Here is a 21,415-nt window from a genome sequence, read left to right as displayed (position 1 = left end):
GGTAAGAAATAAATAGGCAGGGAGGAGAAACGGACAGAGTAAGAAGTGTGGACATTAAAATAATCTAAGATCATGTCGGATGTCCATCACAGATCAATCCAGAAGCCGTTATGCGCACTTGCCAGTCACAAAAGACTCGAGAAGACCAGAATATCTTCCTCCCAAAATTTTTGCCTTCTCACTTTCAAACCTTAGCGCCCTCGAAATCAAAATACACCTACCCTCAGAGATTCCACGAGTTCAGCCTTTTCCTTCTCACAACGCGAACCGATTGTTCGATAGAAAGCCTTTGCTTCCCCTATTCGAGGCAGGTGGCGTGACGGTTGCTTCTGTGAACTCCTTGGAATGACCACCAACGCTGTTTGGTGGGTTGCCGTTGAGCACCCCGTCTCCGTTATTATAGCCTCCAGTGGCTCCTTGCAATTGGTGCGGGCCCCAAGCAACAGGAGGATTCATCTCGAGCTCACGCTCCTTCTTGCGGAGGTATCTGCGCCGGAGCATGCAGGCGCCGATCCAGCCCCCGACAATAGTCACGAACATGATGCAGATCATGATCACCCACTGGTAGTGACCAGAGATCCTAAGAAACAATCAGTCTGTCTTCCGCGTCTGAGAATTGTAAGGGGGTCATACCAACTACGATTACTATTAGCACTCCCCACAGGTCTCGGCGTGCTCGACCCCGTAGAGCTAGCCACCGCTCCATTCAACGCAGTAGAAGTTGGAGCAGTACCCGCCGCTGGGTCCGCAGCTGGAGCTTCAGCTGAAGTACTACTGCAAAAAGTGCTGTACCACGATCTGATAGCCGTCAGATCCGCTGCTGCAGAACAGCTCGCTGGACCACAGACTTGTGACACGCCAGATGTCCCATCAGTTGAAGTGAATGGCGTGAGGCGCGAGTCGGCGCAGAAACAATTATTGTCCACAGTTGCCTTTGCTGGAGGAGCACATCCTCCTTGTACATCGTAGAGAGGACCGCATAGTGCGGCACAGGCTGGCAGAGTCGAGAAGGGTACGATATCGCCATCAGGAGTTTGAGCAGTCGCCGAGAATATAATAGAAAGGAAGGAAAGTAGGACGGTGGTAGTCGGTGGACGCATCGTGAGAAGTTGTAATATTCTCCTTTTTGTGAGATGTAGCTCAATAGCAAGAGAAGATCGGAGTCGAGTGATTGTGCTGTGTTTCGTCTTGCAACAAATATAAGTCTTCCGGAAGGCTGCGGTTAGGTTCGGATTCACCAGCTTCGCAAACAACTGCCCAGAACCAATCTCCCTTCCTTCACTCCAACCTCTTAGTCCCAGTCGTCCCGGAATAATTCGGTCACGTCGTCGAGTCTCCAGAAGATGCTTCTTCGCCTACAAGTTTGATTCCACACTCAGCACCGAAGATCTCCCTAGGTCTCGAACTCGTTGCTGTTTGGGAGTCCCGTTTTTCTTCGCAGGGAGAATGGAGATTAGAGCGTTCTCTCGGGCTTATTATGACCAGGTATGCTCCTCACTTTCTCGTGTAAGCCCAGTGCTAATATTGGTTTTCGTGTCCTCGTCCTATTCTGCCGCAGCTTCGAGTATCCCAGATGTTGCGAGGAAAAGAATAAAGGAAAGTATTAAACGAGTGTGGATTTCTGGAGAAGAGAAGGAAGACGCTGTGCACGATGGACAAACATGAGGAATGTGTGTGTGAGAGTGTGGATGCCGGATGATGGGAAGTGCCCTGGGCCCTGGGACAATTGTCACTTCCCTCACTTCGGAGTTCAGCTGACTAAGCTCTGTCGCCCCGCTTAAGATCGTTAGTACCGGTATGCAGCATCATACATACTTGCTTCATTCTTTGGTATTAGAAGCGCATCCAGTTCCTTATTCCTTCTTCTTCTTCGTCTATCTTCTACTTCGTATCCCTTTTTGTCTCCTGGCCCAATTCTCTTTAAAAAAAAAAAATTCATAAAAAGACAACGCTAGGTTTGCAGAGGTGGGATTGATTGGAAGATGTTCCTACGGATTACGGACTTCTAAAGTAGGTACGTTACAGAAACAGACTTTGGCCAAGGAATCATCGGCGAGAGCATGTTATTTTCGGCTGCGGAAAAGGGCTTGCCCGTATCACGTACAGTATGGGGCGGAGGAACCTCGCAAACGAAGCGGGCTTTTGTTTACTCTGCTCGCTTGTCGTGACATGCTGCCAGGTCGATTTCCCGGCCAGTTACAAGGACTCTTCCAATTTTGCTTGCTTTCACCTGTTTATCTGGTACCTGGTTATAGGTGATGAATGACCGTATCCTTAGTCAACTGAGTCACTCGCGATCACGAGCTAGTAGGCACAATTGATTGCTCCTCCTGGCCATAATGAATAGATGATAGGATCGGGAATGGATCTTATATAAACACCTCTCCCTCCTTTCAATGGTATGCATAAACCTGGGTGCTGTAAAGAAAGACGCCAGGGTCGTCGCAGCACAGTCTGGTTCAGCGCCTTGCTTGTTACTACTTGCCTGCCTGTTGACTAGTAGCTGATGCCAGCTGCAGCTAGCCATGAACCAGCGTCTTGAAAACTGAATGTACTTTTACTCTATACGGTTGCGTGTCCCTCTGTCACCGTAAATCACTTCTCCTCTCAGGACCGACAGAAAGACCTCCTATGATTGACAGTAGCAAGAACCAACCTCATTAGAAGCCCTCCAAAGTGTTGCTAAGCCGTGACACTTATCTCTTTTCCCACCTACCACTGCCATATCTTCTTTCTTTCTGCCCCTAATTCCTAATACCCAACCTCCAGCGCAACATTGAAAGTAGCCATACCCCCCAATCGCCCATCACACCTCTTCATCACCTCCCCACATCCCCCAAGCGACCCTGCCAACACCCCTCCAAAACCCATCTGTGACAGACGCCCAAGAAAAGCGCAATCCATATCCAGCCTCTACGCATCCTCGTGACTGTATATGTATCTCCCATTTTGCGGCTCTGATCTGGCGTTTCCGAATACATATCAAATCTCGGGCTTCAAAGAGACAGGCTAACGTTCCATGTCCCAGTCGATGTGCCCAGTGGGCTTTGCAATATCGTGGTCACTACACTGTGTCAGAGGAACTACGTTCGGCCTAAACAGGTAGACTCCGACATACTCCTCGTGGCTCCCATACGGCTCTGGATTCCGAAGTCGACTACTTTTGTGCGAAACGTAGTCTCTTTGACCCTAGGTTCTTTGCTCTCTCCCCTCTTCTCGACATAGCAGCACGAGAAGTTGGCGATACGAAATAACCATGGGTCTTATGGCTTTCGTCGGATTCCGGGATTCTTCGTCGTCCATCTCGAGAATCGATATCCATATATCAAGCCTTGTGACGATATTGCCCACGATCCGGTATTACTGTAGGTCCAGGACCAGTATGGAGTTGATTAGACCAGGGTATCCTTCTGGTCGCCCCCAATGCATGTCCGGATGGAATACCACCTTTGCCTTCGGGGATTTGTATCGATCCGAGTCTCTTGAACAAGAGCAACGGGCCACATGGCAGTTTTCTGACAGATATGGAACATTCACATAGAAAGTTACCATGCCTAGCTGAGTGGCCAGTTGGTCACGTGGTAAACCGAGAGGTAATCACATTCAGTCCAGCATTCCTTGCTGAAGGAAGAATGATAAGATGGCTCCTATTCCAGCAATGTGGCAAATAAACAAGTCTCATCGGTGATCTTAGACAGGATATCTCACACCATGTTCAATACAACCAGCTGTCGAAGAGGACGATGTCTGACATGCTCCTCATGATGGAAGTGATGAAGATCGAGTTTGGATACTGATACGGGCTCTCGAAATCCGAGACTCGCCCGCTCCATTTTCTGAGGCGTCTCATGGAAGAGGTTAAATCTTGGCAAGTTTTGAAAAACAAGCAAGTTTGAGTATTCGATAAAGCGGAATTATAGCTAGTAGCTTGAGATTTTGGAGAAAAGCCAAACTGCATATGATAAAGCACTTGTGCTTAAAATCCAGCTGCTAGTCAGTACCAATGTTGGGTATGAGGCACATGATCGCAGAACACGTGTATTAATCATACAGATAGATGGCGAGCTTCTGAAAGATAATTGGCTCACCCTTATGGCAAGGCTTCCGTACCTGTAGTTATAACTACATATCGACAGCCAGAGAAGGCTGGTTTCCAACACCACGTTGGGTATGGTTTGAAAGAACCCGTGACATTTGTCGCAACGCGGGAAGATCAACCGGTAATTGTCGGCTCGCATTGACTGGAAGGATGAGATTGAGATCCACCTAAGCCAGCCGACAAATAAATCCTCGGACACAGAATTTCAATCCCTCATATTTCTTTCCGTTGTCGCGCGATTCCTCCGATTATTCCATGTACGTCGGTCGATCTGAAAGGGTGTGGCCCTCGGTCGTCCGTCCAAATACAAGTTTCCACACCAACGGGACTTGACCCATCTCCAAATGCCTCTCAATCACGTCTGCAACTTCGAAACCGATGCCACCTGGTCCATTTACGGAGTCAATTGGAAACACCCTGTCATCAACCCTGCCGGCGTTGACAACGACGAACTCGAAGACGCGATATCTTCATCAAACTCACCGGTCGCCACTTGCCCCAAGAACACCTCCGATGGTCTTTCTGCTATTGTGGCTACTAGCCTGGCTGCTACTCAAGCTGAGCTAGTTGCTCCAACGGCCCGAACTGCCTCTGGGGCTGCTCATAGCTCATAGTAGACGGGTCGAAGCAAGGAGTCCGGATGATGTGGTATTCCTCCAACGGAAAAAAATGGTACTGCAGGAGTCAGAAACCGTGTCTACAATGAGGAAAGGAAGCCCGAAGCCCGCAGAACTATGCTGTAAGAATCATGAAAATCACCCTGAGAATCCAACGGGCTAGAGACAGCCTCTGCACGTATTGTGCTGATGGAGTTCATGAGAGGTGAGTCTACGACATGGGATGGAACTCTTGCCCACTGTCTCAATCCCGGTAGCAGTACTCTCGTTGTCGTGTCAGATCTCATACGGTGGCTGCGGTACTAGGTGAATGAGACTCTTAAAAAGAGGGAAGAAGATCCGTCAACAAGCTAATAATTAGGTACTATAAGAGAGGAAGCTCGCCAACGTGCTTGACCTGCCAGGCTCGCTCGTACCTCGAGGGCTTCCAGGTCACAGTATCGGCCCGTAGTAACGGCTCGAATAGCGGTACCCGCACTATGACTACATGTCTGAAGGCCAACGACGGTACATCACAACGCAGAAGATTTGGATGTTTTCTTTGATTTCTAAACTCTATTCTTGAGACTGTACCAGCCAACTACAGATCCGCTATTCACAACTCCGCTCATCTCTTCTTTGAATATTACGCGGGCGACCATAATTGCCACCGTCAATCAATCCTACCTTGACGAATTTCTCGGGCGCTTTCGAGGATTTGGTCTACCGAAGAATCTGGTGACACCCCCGAGCCATGCCATGCGAGATCCATCGAGTTGGCTATCGAATACAAGATATGGCTCATCCTGTCTCCTTCCACTACCGCCTGTCAACAATCTCGAGACAGTTTTGGCTTGTACGCTCTGACACAAACTTCGTACTTCTTGAAACACCTGCTTCGAAACCTCACTCAAGATGAAGTTATAGAAAGATTTCAATCGAGTGGGGCAGGGATAAGCAGTACGTTGGTCAGTTGATGAATAAGATTGCGAGTTGGACGCAGTGTGTAGCTTTCTAAGTGTACTTGGAGTCATGTACTGCTTTTATCCTCTTGCTTTCGAATGTACCCCTTGGTGCTTTACTATGCCCTTTTTTTTGTTTGTTTTTTCTCAAGATCTTACGTCAGGCTCATGCTCTTGAACCGAAACACGGGAGGCATATTGTGCGAACCCGATACAAAACTGGGTTTCTCATCTATTATACGGTACTGTGAGTGAGTGCTGGGCGAGGTTGCCATCTGAAGGACACAGCAAGTTCGACAGCTGTTGGTTTTTTCGCATGATTCGTTTCATCTGTACTGTATTTCGAAACCTCGACTTTCGAAGCCGTATCGTCTTGTCCAATCATGGTTAGCGATACAACTGCTGTTGATGATGGCTCCATATGATTCTTACGATTCAAGAACTTGGGTCCCCAACCTACCTAGGCTTGCCTGTAGTCGCCTGTCTGGGTGTATCCTTATAGCTTGACGAATTATGCTTTGGCTTTACATGTGCTTATTGTATAGACGAGTATCTGTCCTCCATTGGCTCTTTCCATCATCGCTATTCCGATTGGTCCCGTGCAGATGTTTAAGCATAATTGCTACCCCGTTCGTCGATCAGTTCGAGGTCTGGTACGATCCTCACCCTCTCACATATTTCCAAATGATAGCTTAACCTTCCAACTGTTCAGCACGTCGCTCATGTCTCTTCAATGTTCTTTCGGACACTGCCCATTATTGCAGCCTTAGCATTACCCAGGACTGCACTCTCGGAAGACGGGTCATGCTTTCACCTAGATGGCTCGCAGGCTACCGACCATGTGCCATGCTTCGGCAACGACACCCTCAGTCGATGCTGCGGATCAGATCAGTTCTGCTTAACAAACCAGCTCTGTCTAGATACTTCGGGCCCGGAGCCAGCGAAGATAAGTCGTGGCTCATGTTCAGATCCCAATTTTGGTCCTAGTTGTCCCTCCATTTGCAAGGGAAGTACGTATACTCGCTTCTACATGCATCATTTAGGAATTGGCGCCTAATATCGTTCTAGTTAATGATGGGGATGTGATAGAGTTGATATCGTGTGGAGACCCGAAGATGGGAGTTTTCTGCTGTGACGAGGGTAACAAGTTCGAATGCTGCGACAGTCCAGCTAAACAACTCACACTTGGATTTGGTATCACACTCGCTGGAGACTTGGGCTCACCGACCGCAACGGCAATGCCGTATGCCCTGTCTACCTCATCGGGCGAATTGAACAAGCCACCATTCCACACCCCTGCTGTTCACCAACCACCGCTCGCGCCAGCTCAAACCGAATCTTCAACTTTCACATCGCTGCCACAGCCTCCACCTCAGTTGTCCGTTGCTCAGTCTGCTCCGAGGCCGTGTTCAACTCCATCTTTACCCATACTTGCGCCGCCCCAAGAGTCAATCAGTAGCATGCCGAATGCTTCACCTGCTGTGTCAAGCTGGTCAACCAGTCAGCCGTCGGCGCCAGCGCAGCCTTCCTCAATCCTGCCGCCGCCACAGCCGGCCCCCCAAGGCTCGATAAGTAGCTCGCCGAAAGCTTCATCTGCTCCATGCCTTCTATCGTCTCAATTGAACCAACCATTGGTCCAAAGCTCTACTACTACTACTACTCAGCCTCGCCTGGCGCCGGTCCACACATCTGTACAGAGTTCTTCCACTACGGTTCCGCAAACGTCTCTGGATCCCAAGACGTCAGTTATAACCGCTTCTCAATCGGCTGTGGGCACATCTCCTGCCACACCCGTGTCTTCTCCCCATCGACGAACAAGATCATTCACTCCCGAGGAATCGAGAGGGGGAGTCGCGAACCCCAAACCACAAACAACGTTATATCCGTCCTTGGCATCAACTACATCGATCTCCGGGACTACATCGATTTCCGGGACTACATCAATCTCCAGCCCATCCCCTGCCGATTCTGCGATTGCTGATGCGACAGCGGGCAGTGTCATCATATCTTCTCCCCCGATTTCTAACGTTGCGATCATCAGCTCAACCGTAGGAGGTGCCATCATACTCTCCTTGCTTGGATTTCTCGCGTACACGCTTCTTAAAAGACGGTCAGCGAAGCGGTACGAAGAAGGCGACGAGCGAGAGAGCCCCGGGAGCAGCAATTATACGGGTGGTTTGCAGAGCGCTTCGCCGGGGAATTATCGCAGCGGGCAGAACGAGATCTCTGCATTCGGTCTTCAGTACGAAAAGTCTCATGGAGGCCCGAACCCGACGACCGTCGGGGCGCCACCGATCAACAGTGGGATGGCTGGACTTCGGAATAACAGCACCAGGTCACAAACAGAGACGGAGGTCATCATGGTGGAAATGGATCGGATTAATGCGCTACGATCGCCGGACTTCAACAGGCCCATGGCGCCAGCACAGCAGATGAATGGCATGGGGAACATGGAGCAGAGGATTGACGTTTCATCCAATGGTTACTACGGGAAACGGGATTCCGACTGGAGCGTGCCAACATCGAGGTTTGAGCAACAAGACGGAGCGAGCGGGCTCTACACCAGCGGGGTGTATTCTATCCCGCAGGGCGGGGAGATGGTTAATGGAACGAGACCCCAGGATCCCGGGGATCCGGGTTACGAGCGGCAGAGAAGTCCTGGTGGTGGACCGATGATCGCCACGCGAACCGCGGCCTGGATTCCCAGTCCGGGCCTCGAGCGGCGAGTCCCGCAAGATGCAAGCCGGGATAGCTACAGCACGATGAACAGCGAGATGTTCGAGAAGCTGCTGTATGATGTCCAAAGTCAGCCATTCTAGCCCCGAACAAGGACGACAAAGGGGCTGGCTGGCTGGCTGAAATTGGCTGTTTTCTTACTCTTTTTTTTTTCTTTTTCGTATACCTACTTCGGCGGGGGCGTCGGGGCGTCAAAATTATATATCCCATCGACAGACGTGTTTGTTTTCTCTGGGAGTTTGGTTTGTATATACTGTACTCCCTGTTCTAGTAATTAGGAACTGAAACGGAGCTGATGTCAGAGTTTTGGAATTGGGGTTGGGGTATGGGTTTGAAATCCATGCTTGATTGAAGAAGAGGAGGAAGAGGAAGAGGAAGAAGAAGAAGAAGAAGGAAGAGGAAGCCTTCACTTGCAATGTAACTAACACCAAACCAAGAGCCGAGAGAACGTTGATACGTTCATCGGAAGCAAGCACGCACGTAAGCCTACTATTGTTTAATGTAACAATGCCGTTTCTGTTTCTGTTCCGATCCTGCTTCTGGTTTTCTTTTTCTCATGCCGATTTGTGATGTCTATGTGTTTATTCAGTTGTGTTTATTTCTATTTGTTTGATTGTCTTTTTATTTGTCAGGTTGTCTTTCCATTTATTTGGTTGTCTTTTTATCCATCTATCCGTCTATCCATCTATCCATCTATCCATCTATCCATCTATCCATCTATCCATCTATCCATCTATCCATCTATCCATCTATCCATCTATCCATCTATCCATCTATCCATCTATCCATCTATCCATCTATCCATCTATCCATCTATTTATCTATTTATCTATTTATCTATTTATCTATTTATCTATTTATCTATTTATCTATTTATCTATTTATCTATTTATCTATTTATCTATTTATCTATTTATCTATTTATCTATTTATCTATTTATCTATTTATCTATTTATTTATCTATCTATTTATTTATTTACCTATCTAATAGTCAGTGCATTGACTTTGTAACCTGCGGGCTCTCGGTCACAGTCAGGGCAAGCAAGTGTCCCATTTCAATTATTTCAACTTATATTGAAATAACTTAATAAAGAATATTGCTATAATATTCAAAACTAGATGCATAGATCGGCGTAATCGAGATCTTGAAAAGTCTAACCAAGTATGAAATTTTCTTATTAACAATTTAATAATCAATAAAGTGAATAATATTTGATCATCGATTGAATTTGATTGAAAATCAAATATTTTATATTGAAAATTTTATATTCTTTCAATATTAATCGTATTTTAAATTAAAATTAAATATGAAAATCTAATATTCAAAGAACTCTCAATCAAGTGGACTCGTGCAGTTTATTTTTATTGCTATAGCTTTTATAAGTATTATTTTATTCAAGTCATAAATATAATGGAAAAGGTGACGTTCTTGAATTTTCGCCTAACTGTCCGAGCTTTTTTCGCTTTTCAAACTGTAATTTTGGCGTGATCAATGTTATTTTACTTATTTTCATAATGAAACTATATAATATTTTTTACAAGTAAAATATAATGCACTTATCTCGATTCGTATATCTAATTTCTATTATTACAGCTTTTTTTTTTTCGTAATTGATTTATTCTTAATACAAATCGCGATTTTCGATTTTTTTTTTCGATAAAGAATTAAAAACCATTTTTTTCTTTTACGATTTGCAATTTAGATAAGTTGATAGTAAAAAGAGCGATGGTAATAAAAATGGAATGCATTAATCGACGGAATCGAGCTCTTAGAAAGTAATTAAAATTTTAATGTTATAGCTCTAGTCGTTGCCAAGTTATTCCTAATACAAGTTGAAATAATTGAAAGAAGACACTTGCTTGCCTTGACTGTGACCGAGAGCCCGCAAGTTACAAAGTTAGTGCATTAATCATTATCTATTTATTTATCTATTTATTTATCTATTTATTTATCTATTTATTTATCTATTTATTTATCTATTTATTTATCTATTTGTTTATCTATTTGTTTATCTATTTGTTTATCTATTTGTTTATCTATTTGTTTATCTATTTGTTTATCTATTTATTTTAGCATATACACACCTCTTTCTCGCTCTCTCTCTCTCTCTCTCTTTCTCTTCTTTTCTTTCTTACACCCTTTCTCTTTCACACCCCTTCTCACCCACTTAACTTCATTGCCTTTAATCCAACCTACCTTAAGCCAAATATACTTAGACATCTTTACTTAAACATGTATATGATAACGCTTATATACCTTAAAGGCAGGTAAAGGGTTATTTAAACCGTTAACTGATATTCCGAGGACGGTCTCTTTAAAAGACGATTCCAAGCGGTTAGCATAGTTAGTAGATCACCTTAGGCCGATACCTGAAATTAAATAAAATCTGCAAACAAACGATTTAAATTATTTCAATCATAGCTAAAATAAAATTAATTCAATCGATTAAATCGTTTATTATAAAAGGTCGTTTTACCTGCTCCTTCAGCACGGCAGAAGGCCCTTTCCCTCTGGCAGAGCACTCTTGTCTCTGCGCGGTGTGGCTTTCGAGCCAGGGAGCCTCACTCACCCGCAATGGCAAACCGCAAAGACAACATACCGATCCCCTACATCACCGCTTCGAGTCGATGCGATTCGCCTCACCTCGGCGGCCGTCTCCCGTCTCCCGTCTCCCATCTCCCATCTCCAGCGAGGTATCCCCCCTCCCACTCCCGCCACCCAACCGGCAAGCCCCTTACCTCAACCCACCGCTCCCACGTCCCGTCCCCAAACCCTACACCTCAGATCCGTTAGCCGCAACCCTCCAACCAAAGCTTGCACAGTGCGCGCGCGCGCGCGAGAGGAGGAAAGCATTATATGCAGACACGCAAGTATTATCAGAAACCCGAATTTTCTAAGCACCGCTGACGCCCCCCTCCCCCCCTCCTCCCGCTCCCCAACGACGGAGAACCCGCTGCATATGGCGATGCCAGCACGGGCCCGACGTTTGTTTGGGGGGGAGAAGAAGGGGTTTGAATAGGGGGGAGACGTCTGCCTTTTCCGGCTCTTCCTGAAGATTATTCGTGGGAGATCTCATCATGTTTTTTTTGGGTAAACGTTTCTTGCGATGCGTAGCTGTGTGGCTGGAGCCGCAGAAGAAGCAGAAGCAGAAGAAAGCAGAAGAAAGCAGAAGAAAGCAGAAGAAAGCAGAAGAAAGCAGAAGAAAGCAGAAGAAAGCAGAAGAAAGCAGAAGAAAGCAGAAGAAAGCAGAAGAAAGCAGAAGAAAGCAGAAGAAAGCAGAAGGGGGAAGTGCAGAGGGAGGAAAAGGAGAGGACATCTTTACTCACAAGACCATGCAATACGACACAATACAATGCACTGAATCAACAGGACAGATGGCCAGAGTATGAGATGACGGGTCCCCGGGGATCATCTTCGCAACTGCGCTTGCCGGGGGCTTGACCTTGACATTGACGTTGACCTTGACCTTGACGTTAAATCAGAAAAAAGTTTGTGGGAAGGAAGAAAAGGAGAGGCTGGCAGTTGAAAGGTTCATCTCGTGTAGTTGAGGGGGGAAAAAAAAGAAGAAGAAAAAAAGGTTTCGTGCCTGTGCGCGCTCGCTCGCTTGCCACTAGTAAAAATGGATCCATCCTACTTACCGACAGTACGGAGGATGGCTGGGTGAGCCTAACGGACCCTGCGCTACAGTAAGCCCGTGACGGGTGGATGGATTAGGGGTAGGTACCGGTAGTGTAATACCTACTACTAGCTTCTGGCTTGTGGCTTTTGGCTTTTGGCTTTTGGCTTTTGGCTTTTGGCTTTTGGCTTTTGGCGTTTGGCGTTTGGCGTTTGGCTTTCTCCTACGTACTACTACTACTACTACTACTACTACTACTACGTACTACCGGTACATACCTCCCTCTGTACGGAGCTCCGAGGCTGCGTTCTCTCTCTGTCGGGTTGGAGAGAACTTTGGGGAGAGAGTGAGCAGAGGGACCAGAGTCCGTATCGTTTGTACGGAGTACAGAGTAGACACCCTACCCTAACTCAGGTTTGATCAGTGCAAGGTACTCAGCGCAAAGCAGAATAACACGACTAGGTACCTAGGTAGGGAAGAGATACTCACGAAATCCCCCTCTCCTCTCCTACCCCCTTATTTCCAATATTACTGTACGAAGTACAAGATCACACCAAAAGGGACGGACTACGTACTACTACTAGTACCAACTTACTGAAACCTTACAGGCGAACTGTAATGATTAGTTTCCGCCTCAGGGCCGGGAAACGAAGTAAGGGGATTTAGACTTGAAGGTGGAGTTTTAAGCTTTTGAACCACCCTCGGACCTCAGCCGGTATCCATCCGGAGGGGTTGGGACGCGGGAGTGGTATACCGTATCTCGGAAGTCCCCAAGACCCAGGCAGGGCTGAGCTTGGCTGGAGGAAGAAGAATCCCTAAACTCAATACCCAAAGCCAAAAAGGACCGAGAGGGAGGGGGAAAGGTCACTCGTCAGCCTGCTACTACTAGCTGCCTCCTCCGTAGGGACCGGGTACGCCGTAGGGAGCAAAACGGTGGCACAGGGAGTCATGACAATGCATGAGATCGTACGGTCTCTTCCCAATGGAGCATTTGCATTTTGCTTCCACCGTGGTGGCCTCTAGCTACTTACTACCTCTGGTATAAGGAAAAGGCCTTGGTAACGAGCGTGAGTGTCAAACTTGTCGACAGAAAGGAGCGTCCCGGCTATCTACCCTTCCGGAGCCCAGCCCCGTAACTCCCTCCTCTCGCTTGTGATCCCGCAAAGCCAGACATGGAACAGCGTGCAAGACGGGCTTCGAGAGAGTGCCAGGAGACGGACTGAGGCCCAGGACTAAATATTCACAAAGAAAAAAAAAAAAAGAACAAGCACAAAGTGTTTGGGTTGGACGAAACGTGGCCACCAGTAACGACTAGATCCACGCCGATGATATGGTGGGTTCCGCAGGGCCGAACGCGCCCATGAAGATGTTGTGGATCTCGCTCATGTAGTCTTCCGCACCGAACTTGAAGAGGCCCCGTGCAATCAGCTCTTGCTCTTCCTGGTAGACCTCGGCCAGTATGCCCTCAGCAATGCCGTAGTCCTCCGCGATCTCGGTGACCTGGGCGAGCTCGTTGCCGAAGGGGTGCGGTTCGAAGGAATCGATGTTGGCGCCGAACATGTTGATCGAGGAGCGAACGGTCGACGTGCTGTTCTTTCGGGAATATTGCGAGACAGAACCTCTGTGGATGGATCTCTCGATGCTGAGCTGCTTGGTGTGAGTCTGAGATCTGCGTGGGATCCGAGGCGCTTCACCGTCGGCACCACTGTATCTCGCGGCCACCGTGCCGAAGTAGCAGGAGAGGTGGTTTGGCTCGATTGGCGAAGATTCGACCGACGAGCAGTCTGCCGAAGTCATGGGGGTGGACATATCGGAGAGCGATTTGTCGGATTCGTCTCCAGATTGCGACGAGGTAGAGGCGCTTCTACTTGGGTAGATATCGGGTGCGTTGTAGGAAAGCATATTGGTCGTAGATAGCAGTTCGACGGGAGCAGATATCTTCAAGTTCGAGAAAGATTGCTTCGACTTGACCCGTCTGGTGAAAGCTCTGCTGAGAGACATCTTGGCTGACGGGGTCGGAGGGGGTTTTGAGGTTGAGGTTGAGACGCGACGATGGGCGGGGAATCAACTTCCTGCTGAGGATCTTCCCTCCAAGCCGAGATGCCAGGCGGACCTGCTGTTGTGCTTTGGGGTCGCTTGCACGAAGGAGACGGACTTGGTGAGACCCAGGTGACTTTTCGATATCGGTCCGTTTGAAAGAGAACCGTCGCGTCGATTGCACTGCAAGACAGGACTTCGGGGTAACCAAGTGTAGGGAGTGGTTTGGTTTTGGCGAGAATTAATGGGATGTTTACGTCAAGTAATGATGGTGGTTGTTGTGTCGCGTTCAGCGATTCGTGTGGAGGTAGAGAAGAGACCGGTCTTTTGCGTTTGGGGGGGGGGGGGGGGGAAGGGGGAATGGGGCGAAAGGTGAATAGGTAAGTACAATACAATGTCGTCGGTCTGTCTAGTCCTTGAGATCCAGCTAGGGAGTGTCGAGGCGGTTATGTCGATAGAGAGCGATCGAACAACCAGGTCCAGAATGAGCGAAGGCGATATCGACCCTGTCGATGATGCTGTGTATTTTGGGGGGGAGGGGGGAGGGGGGGGGGGAATGAGGTTGTTGATGGATACTCCGAGAGACACAGAAGGGAAGGGGGGGGGGAAAGGGAATGTGGAAACCGGCGGTTGTTATGAATTCCTCCTCTGCTTCTGCTGGCCCCTGGGGATGGACGAGTAGGGCGCATTGATGTCCGAGCGTCTAGTGGTCTGCAAGGGCCAGCGGTGCCAAACGTCTTGGAAGTACGGAGGAGTAGGCTAGAGGAGTTGGCTAGAGGAGTTGGCTAGAGGAGTACCTAGGCTAGAGGAGTAGCCTAGAGAGGAGTAGCCTAGAGGAGTACCGGTATTCTACAGTAGTACAGTACAGTGCAGTAGTGCAGTACTTACTAGTTAGTTGTACTGGTCCTAGTTCGTAAAAGCTCGGATGGCAGTCTGTCCATGGTTACACATACCGCTACTACTTACATTTTCGTTGGAGAGACGGGTCACGAGACACTGAGTCCAGCTGGCAGCAGAGGTCTAGAAGTACGGGTACAGTAGTCTAGACCTGGTCTCCTTCCCACGTCGTCCGTAGGTTCTGTACTAGAAGTACTACTACTACTACGTACTTCGCCAGTCTCAGCAGGCTGCAGGTTTCCCGTGTGTGGTCTCCTGTCGTTCCAGGCCCGAAGCCCAGCGACCACGGGCCACCGACCAAGGACCACCGACCAAGGGCCACCTGCCACCTGCCACCTGCCACCTGCCACCTGCCAAGGGCCACCGACCACGGCCCACCGACCAAGGACTACCTAGTACTACTACTATACGTACGTACTTACCGTACCGCACTCTTTCCCCTGAAGAGAAGAGAAGCCGGTGGGTCGTGCGAGGGGGCCAACTGCAGCTGACGAAGGGCCCAACATCAAACCACACTAAGCAGGGGCTGCCTGGCAGTCTGGCTGTCTGTCTGCCGCCCGCTGTCATGGGGGGAATTTCTCAGACAAGCCGGCCTGTCAGCCAGCCCAGTTTAGGCAGCTCAGATCCAGCCAGTCAAGTCCCGCCAGGACTTCCAAGCGGGGATGCATCATCCCCATTTCCCCATCTGATGATGTTGGGACGGATATACGAGCAGAGAGAGGAAGAAGGAGAGAGAGAGAGAGAGAGAGAGAGAGGAAGAAAAAGAGAGAGGAAGAGAAAGAAAAAGAAAGAAGAAAAAAGAAGAAGAAAGAAAAAAAAAAAAGACACAAAAAGAAAAAGAAAAAGAAAAAGATCTTTTTTTTTTTTTTAGAAAAAATTAAAAAAGACCGGCGTGACTGGAGAAAAATATTCCGGGGCTGGAATTGTCCTTCCTTCGTGCAATGCACAATTCCTGCTAAACTCAAGCCGTGGTGGCGACGCCAGCCCGGCCTGCAATGGCGAACGTGCACCTGGAAACGGGAGGGGGAGGGGGGGGCGTTGCCGCGATGACATGAAATCGGTACGGCCGTACCGCACACTTCATCAGATCTTCGACGCGTTTGTTTCATCTATTCTCGACTGATTCTGTCGCTGGGAATATCATCCTTTCGCGCCGATACGTCATTACCTATTCAGCCATGGATGATGGAATTGAGACGGGCTTGCGCCCGAGGCTTCGAACCGGAATGCCTACTGTAGGTACTGTAGCAAGATCCTGATCGCCGTACCATTGCGATGCGCCCACTGTCTCCCCAGCTGATCTCGCCTCCCTCCCTCTCCCTCGCTTCGGGCTTCGGCTGGGAAACCCGGTGGCACGCCACTTCATTTTCCCGCTTCTCATTCCTCATCCATCGACTCCCAGCCCTCTCCACCACCACCAGCATGTGCTTCTCCGCTGTCCGCCTCTCCCCCAGATTCTGATTCACTGTCATCGTTGTTCATGCGAACCAGTCGCTCCCGGATCTCTCCCTCGACCGGTGCCACCTTGTCCGCAAAGGCTCCCCGGACAGCGGCGTTGGTAGAAGTATCCTATCTCCTGCGTCAGTAATATTTAGAAAAGGTTGGCCCACGAAACGTACCCAGACCTGCACGAGGCCTTTGCTACCCGCCACGGCCAATCTGAACCCGACCTCCTCGTCGGGTGCGAATGTAGTCGAAAATACCTTGCCGACATCCAGGTCTCGCGAAACAACCATGGAAGGGCCCGACGGCTGGATATTCCAAAGCTTGACCTGTCGGTCGGTAGATCCAGTGGCCATGAATCCGGGGATCACAGGATTGACATCGAACGCTGAGACAGATTCGTCATGGGCTTGCAGGATCCAGACGGGCTTGCTCTGTGCTGGATTCGCTGGCGCCTTGCGAACGTCATGGAAATGGATGACCCCGCTCTCGGTCGATACGTAGAAGAAATTTGGCTCATGAGGATCCCACCGAACAGTCTCAACGTCGCTCTCCACTCCCCACGTGGGCGCTTTCGCATCCGGCGCTCTCATATCCGCAGCTACGACCGTTCGGTCGTAACTTCCACTCAACAGAATGGTGGTCTCGGTGGGATGCCACGCTAATGAACAGACCTTGTCGGTATGGTAGTTGTATGACTTGGCGCACCTGGCCGTGCTTAGATCCCATAACTTGACCGTTTTGTCCGCAGACGACGAGGCCAGTAGATTCCGGTGGTGTCGGTTCGCCGCCAGAGACAGGACCGAGTCCACGTGATAATCATCGTTGGACTTCTTGGACTTCTTCTTTTTCTTCTTCTTCTTCTTCTCTCCCGTGCCGCCATCGTTGCTCTCCCCCCCTTGTCCAAGGATCGCGTTCGGGTACATGCAATCGATGGTATCCAGGTCCCAGATTTCGATATCAGGATCAAAGGTTCCCACAGCCACGAAGTTTGCTCTGGAGTCCTTTTCCACGTTCGACTTCCCCACGGGCAGATCCAACCATTCTACGCACAGAGGAATTGCGGGCAGCATAATATCATGGTGCACGTATAAGTTGTCGGCTCCATCCTCGTAGACATAGATTTCCAGATGCGCTACCTCATCCTCAATCTTGGCTGCCAGAAGCATATTGTCTGTTGCCAGGATCTGGAGTTCTTCGCGGTCCTCGTCATCCTCCTCGTTCTCTTTCATGGTAATGTAGGGATCGTCGTCGTTCGATTCGTGGTAGGCCAGCGATTTGACGTTTCCGAACATCCCCATTCCAGTAGCAGCTCCTTCTTTTTCGTCCCCCTCTTCGTCATCATCATAGTGATCTAAGTCATATTCCTTCAGATCATCATCTTCATCTCTGCATGAATGTTTTTAGTGGTAAACCATTACATGTTGGCGAGCAGACTAACCCTTGTGTTTTGATCTTTTTTGTAGGGGCTTCGTCATCCGATCCATCATCCTCTTCCATGACATCTGGGTCTTTCTCGTCGGTAGATTCCTTGCGCGCGTCCTCGAGGTCTTCATTTGCATCGTCGAGTTGGAGCTTCGCAAGCTCTGCGATGCGCGCGAACTCCTCCTCGTCGAAGGTGTATTTAGTCGGGAACGGGGCAGCAAATCCACGGGGGACCCACGTCGTCGCTGTGATCATCGACATCTTTGATTTGCGACCGTGTATCTTCAAGAAAAACGACTGTCGCGATCCAACTTCGCCGATAGCAAAAGTAAAAAAAAATATTTAAACCCCCACTACTGTGGATAAGAATGGTAGGGATGAGGCGGGAGATCTAAGCCCCTAATGTACTAGCGTCGAAGTACCAGGGCAGTCAGCAAAGTAATCCCGAGCGAGATTTCGAAGCCTTGGTCACCACTTCACAACCACCAACATGGGCAGAGACGACGGCGAGACGAGCCCAAAGCGGCGGAAACTGGATTTCAACCCTTTGCGATCCGACGATAGATTCGCAGTCCCCGCCAGGCCTTCAGGACACCGTTATGGGCCATCAGGATCGAGTATAGCGCGGTCTCAAAGTCGAGTGGGAAATGCATCCCGAGCATCGACGCCACGCTCCCAATCGCGATACCCACCAACACCGCGCCAACAAGAACTTGACGGCCCTGAACCGTTCATGAACGAAGAGGACTCGAAAGCCCTTGACAGAGACTGGTACGCGGGAGACGAGTTTGGACATGTTTTCGGCGAGGACGAGCATAACCCTTTCGCCAGCTATGATAACTCATGGGCTGAACAGCAGCAAGAGGTAGCTGCGGTAGAGAAGAAGACCGGGAAACGATGCAGTGCGCGGGCGACCCAAAAACAGAAAGATGTCGACGCCTGGGAAACTAATCGAATGCTCACCTCGGGGGTGGCTCAACGACGAGATATGGCAGATGATTTCGAGGATGATGAGGATGCGACTAGGGTTCATCTGCTGGTACACGACCTCAAGCCCCCCTTCTTGGACGGACGAACCGTTTTCTCCAAGCAGCTGGAACCAGTACCCGCCATTCGAGATTCTCAGAGTGACATGGCAGTCTTCAGTCGAAAAGGTAGCAAGGTGGTGAAGGAGAAACGCCAGCAGAAGGAGAGGCAGAAGCAAGCTCAAGAGGCCACCACCATGGCTGGGACTGCTCTCGGAAACTTAATGGGAGTCAAGGAAGAGGAGGGCGATAGTGCTGCACCGGTTGCTGGGGAAGTGGAAACCCAGGGCAACAGCAAGTTTGGACAACACATGAAGAAAAACGAGGGAGCCAGTAACTTCAGTCAAAGCAAATCTTTGAAGGAACAAAGGGAATTTTTGCCCGCGTTTGCAGTACGAGAAGACCTGCTCAGGGTCATCAGAGATAACCAGGTTATCATCGTAGTAGGCGAGACAGGGTCCGGTAAAACAACGCAACTGACCCAATTCTTATACGAAGACGGATATGCCAAGCTTGGACTGATCGGTTGTACACAACCTCGAAGAGTGGCAGCTATGAGTGTAGCTAAGCGCGTCAGCGAGGAAATGGAATGCAAGCTTGGTGGCACTGTTGGATATGCCATTCGATTTGAAGATTGCACGAGCCGAGAAACATCGATCAAGTATATGACAGACGGTGTCCTCTTGAGAGAATCACTCAACGAGCCGGATCTCGACCGATACTCTTGTGTCATTATGGACGAAGCCCACGAGAGAGCATTGAACACCGATGTTCTCATGGGCTTGTTTAAGAAGGTTCTTGCTCGACGACGGGATCTCAAACTTATCGTGACATCTGCGACGATGAACTCGAAGAGATTTTCTGATTTCTATGGGGGAGCACCCGAGTTTTTCATTCCTGGTCGGACTTTCCCCGTCGATATTATGTATCATCGGTCCCCTGTTGAAGATTACGTTGATCAGGCTGTTCAGCAAGTTCTCGCCATTCACGTATCACAGGGTGCTGGTGATATTCTGGTGTTTATGACAGGACAGGAAGACATCGAAGTAACTTGCGAGCTAGTTCAAGAACGCCTCAATGCTCTGAATGATCCGCCGAAACTTAGTATCCTTCCCATTTACAGTCAGATGCCAGCAGATCTTCAGGCAAAGATCTTCGACAAAGCTGCCCCTGGGGTCAGGAAAGTCATTGTGGCTACGAATATTGCGGAAACCAGTCTGACTGTGGATGGTATCATGTATGTGGTTGATGCCGGCTACTCGAAACTGAAAGTCTACAATCCTAGAATGGGTATGGACACTCTTCAGATCACACCCATTTCGCAGGCAAACGCTTCTCAAAGAGCTGGTCGCGCTGGTCGTACTGGGCCCGGGAAGGCCTATCACCTGTTCACAGAGGCGGCTTTCAAGGATGAGATGTACATCCAAACGATCCCCGAGATTCAACGTACCAATCTCGCCAACACTGTCCTGCTCTTAAAGTCTCTGGGTGTGAAGGACTTGCTAGATTTCGATTTTATGGATCCTCCGCCGCAAGAAACAATCACAACCTCACTTTTCGACCTTTGGGCTCTAGGAGCTCTCGACAATATTGGTGACCTGACTGCTATCGGCAGCAAGATGACGGCTTTCCCTATGGATCCATCATTAGCAAAACTTCTCATCACATCCGAGGATTACGGTTGCAGTGAAGAGATGCTAACGATTGTATCCATGTTGAGTGTGCCAAGTGTTTTCTACAGACCCAAGGAACGCCAAGACGAATCCGACGCTGCTCGGGAGAAGTTCTTCGTTCCCGAATCAGACCATCTCACTTTTCTTCACGTTTACTCGCAGTGGAAGTCGAATGGATACTCCGATGCGTGGTGTACACGTCACTTCCTACACCCAAAATCTCTTCGCCGGGCGAAAGAGATTCGGGAACAGCTTGGCGACATCATGAAGATGCAAAAGATGGCCATGATCAGCTGTGGCACTGACTGGGATGTCATTCGGAAGTGCATTTGCTCTGGGTACTACCATCAAGCAGCCAAGGTCAAAGGGATTGGCGAATATGTTAATTTGAGGACCAGTGTGTCCGTCCAGCTACACCCAACCAGTGCCCTGTATGGACTGGGATACCTTCCCGACTACGTCGTCTACCACGAACTCATTCTAACCTCAAAAGAATACATGTCAACGGTCACCTCCGTTGATCCCAAATGGCTTGCTGAGCTGGGAGGTGTCTTCTACTCTGTCAAGGAGAAAGGGTACTCGGCGCGAGAGAAGCGTGTAACTGAAACTGAATTCAACAAGAAGATGGAGATTGAGACGAAGATGGCCGAGGATAAGCTACGAGAAGAGAAGAGGGTGGAGAATGAGAGCCTGAAGATGGCGAAGAAGCCAAATGCATCGGCCGTGAAGAAGGTCGCATCGCACGGAGCGGTTCGGAGACCCATGGTAAAGAGGCCGGGTCGGGGATTTTGATGTTAGTGTAACGTAGCACATAGTGAATTGAAAAGCCTTCTTAAGTAAACTGGATAATGCCGGCGCTGGAAAAGGTGGGGCACTCCCGAACACGTGATACAATAAGGTTCGT

At 49.1% G+C, this 21,415-nt stretch overlaps 6 protein-coding genes across 6 annotated transcripts; 3 read left to right on the top strand and 3 right to left on the bottom strand.

The window, feature by feature from the left end:
* Positions 1–255: 255 nt before the first annotated feature.
* Positions 256–1,100, bottom strand: L3040_009399 (uncharacterized protein; the record flags this gene model as incomplete). The annotated part of the gene is made up of 2 exons (XM_007297737.1): positions 256–580; positions 634–1,100. The coding sequence occupies 2 exons, from the start codon at positions 1,098–1,100 to the stop codon at positions 256–258; spliced, it is 792 nt and encodes a 263-aa protein (XP_007297799.1).
* Positions 1,101–4,443: 3,343 nt separating this feature from the next.
* On the top strand, positions 4,444–4,713 carry L3040_009398 (uncharacterized protein; the record flags this gene model as incomplete). The annotated part of the gene is made up of 1 exon (XM_007297738.1): positions 4,444–4,713. One exon carries the CDS (start codon positions 4,444–4,446, stop codon positions 4,711–4,713), a length of 270 nt encoding a protein of 89 aa, XP_007297800.1.
* Positions 4,714–6,772: 2,059 nt separating this feature from the next.
* L3040_009397 (uncharacterized protein) lies at positions 6,773–8,476 on the top strand (the record flags this gene model as incomplete). The annotated part of the gene is made up of 1 exon (XM_007297739.2): positions 6,773–8,476. One exon carries the CDS (start codon positions 6,773–6,775, stop codon positions 8,474–8,476), a length of 1,704 nt encoding a protein of 567 aa, XP_007297801.2.
* A 4,846-nt stretch (positions 8,477–13,322) lies between these two features.
* L3040_009396 (uncharacterized protein) lies at positions 13,323–14,012 on the bottom strand (the record flags this gene model as incomplete). Its single annotated transcript, XM_007297740.1, has 1 exon — positions 13,323–14,012. The coding sequence occupies one exon, from the start codon at positions 14,010–14,012 to the stop codon at positions 13,323–13,325; it is 690 nt and encodes a 229-aa protein (XP_007297802.1).
* Positions 14,013–16,322: 2,310 nt separating this feature from the next.
* L3040_009395 (uncharacterized protein) lies at positions 16,323–18,074 on the bottom strand (the record flags this gene model as incomplete). Its single annotated transcript, XM_007290229.1, has 3 exons — positions 16,323–16,514; positions 16,565–17,777; positions 17,830–18,074. 3 exons carry the CDS (start codon positions 18,072–18,074, stop codon positions 16,323–16,325), a joined length of 1,650 nt encoding a protein of 549 aa, XP_007290291.1.
* A 229-nt stretch (positions 18,075–18,303) lies between these two features.
* Positions 18,304–21,303, top strand: L3040_009394 (uncharacterized protein; the record flags this gene model as incomplete). Its single annotated transcript, XM_066155952.1, has 2 exons — positions 18,304–19,295; positions 19,416–21,303. The coding sequence occupies 2 exons, from the start codon at positions 18,304–18,306 to the stop codon at positions 21,301–21,303; spliced, it is 2,880 nt and encodes a 959-aa protein (XP_066010227.1).
* Between the last annotated feature and the right edge of the window lie 112 nt (positions 21,304–21,415).

The sequence above is a fragment of the Drepanopeziza brunnea genome (assembly GCF_022702325.1).
Source record: "Drepanopeziza brunnea f. sp. 'multigermtubi' strain 214-2 chromosome Unknown ctg19, whole genome shotgun sequence".
NCBI lineage: Eukaryota > Fungi > Ascomycota > Leotiomycetes > Helotiales > Drepanopezizaceae > Drepanopeziza > Drepanopeziza brunnea.
Note: the sequence above shows the minus strand (reverse complement) of the source record. Positions and strands in the feature narration are given on the sequence as shown.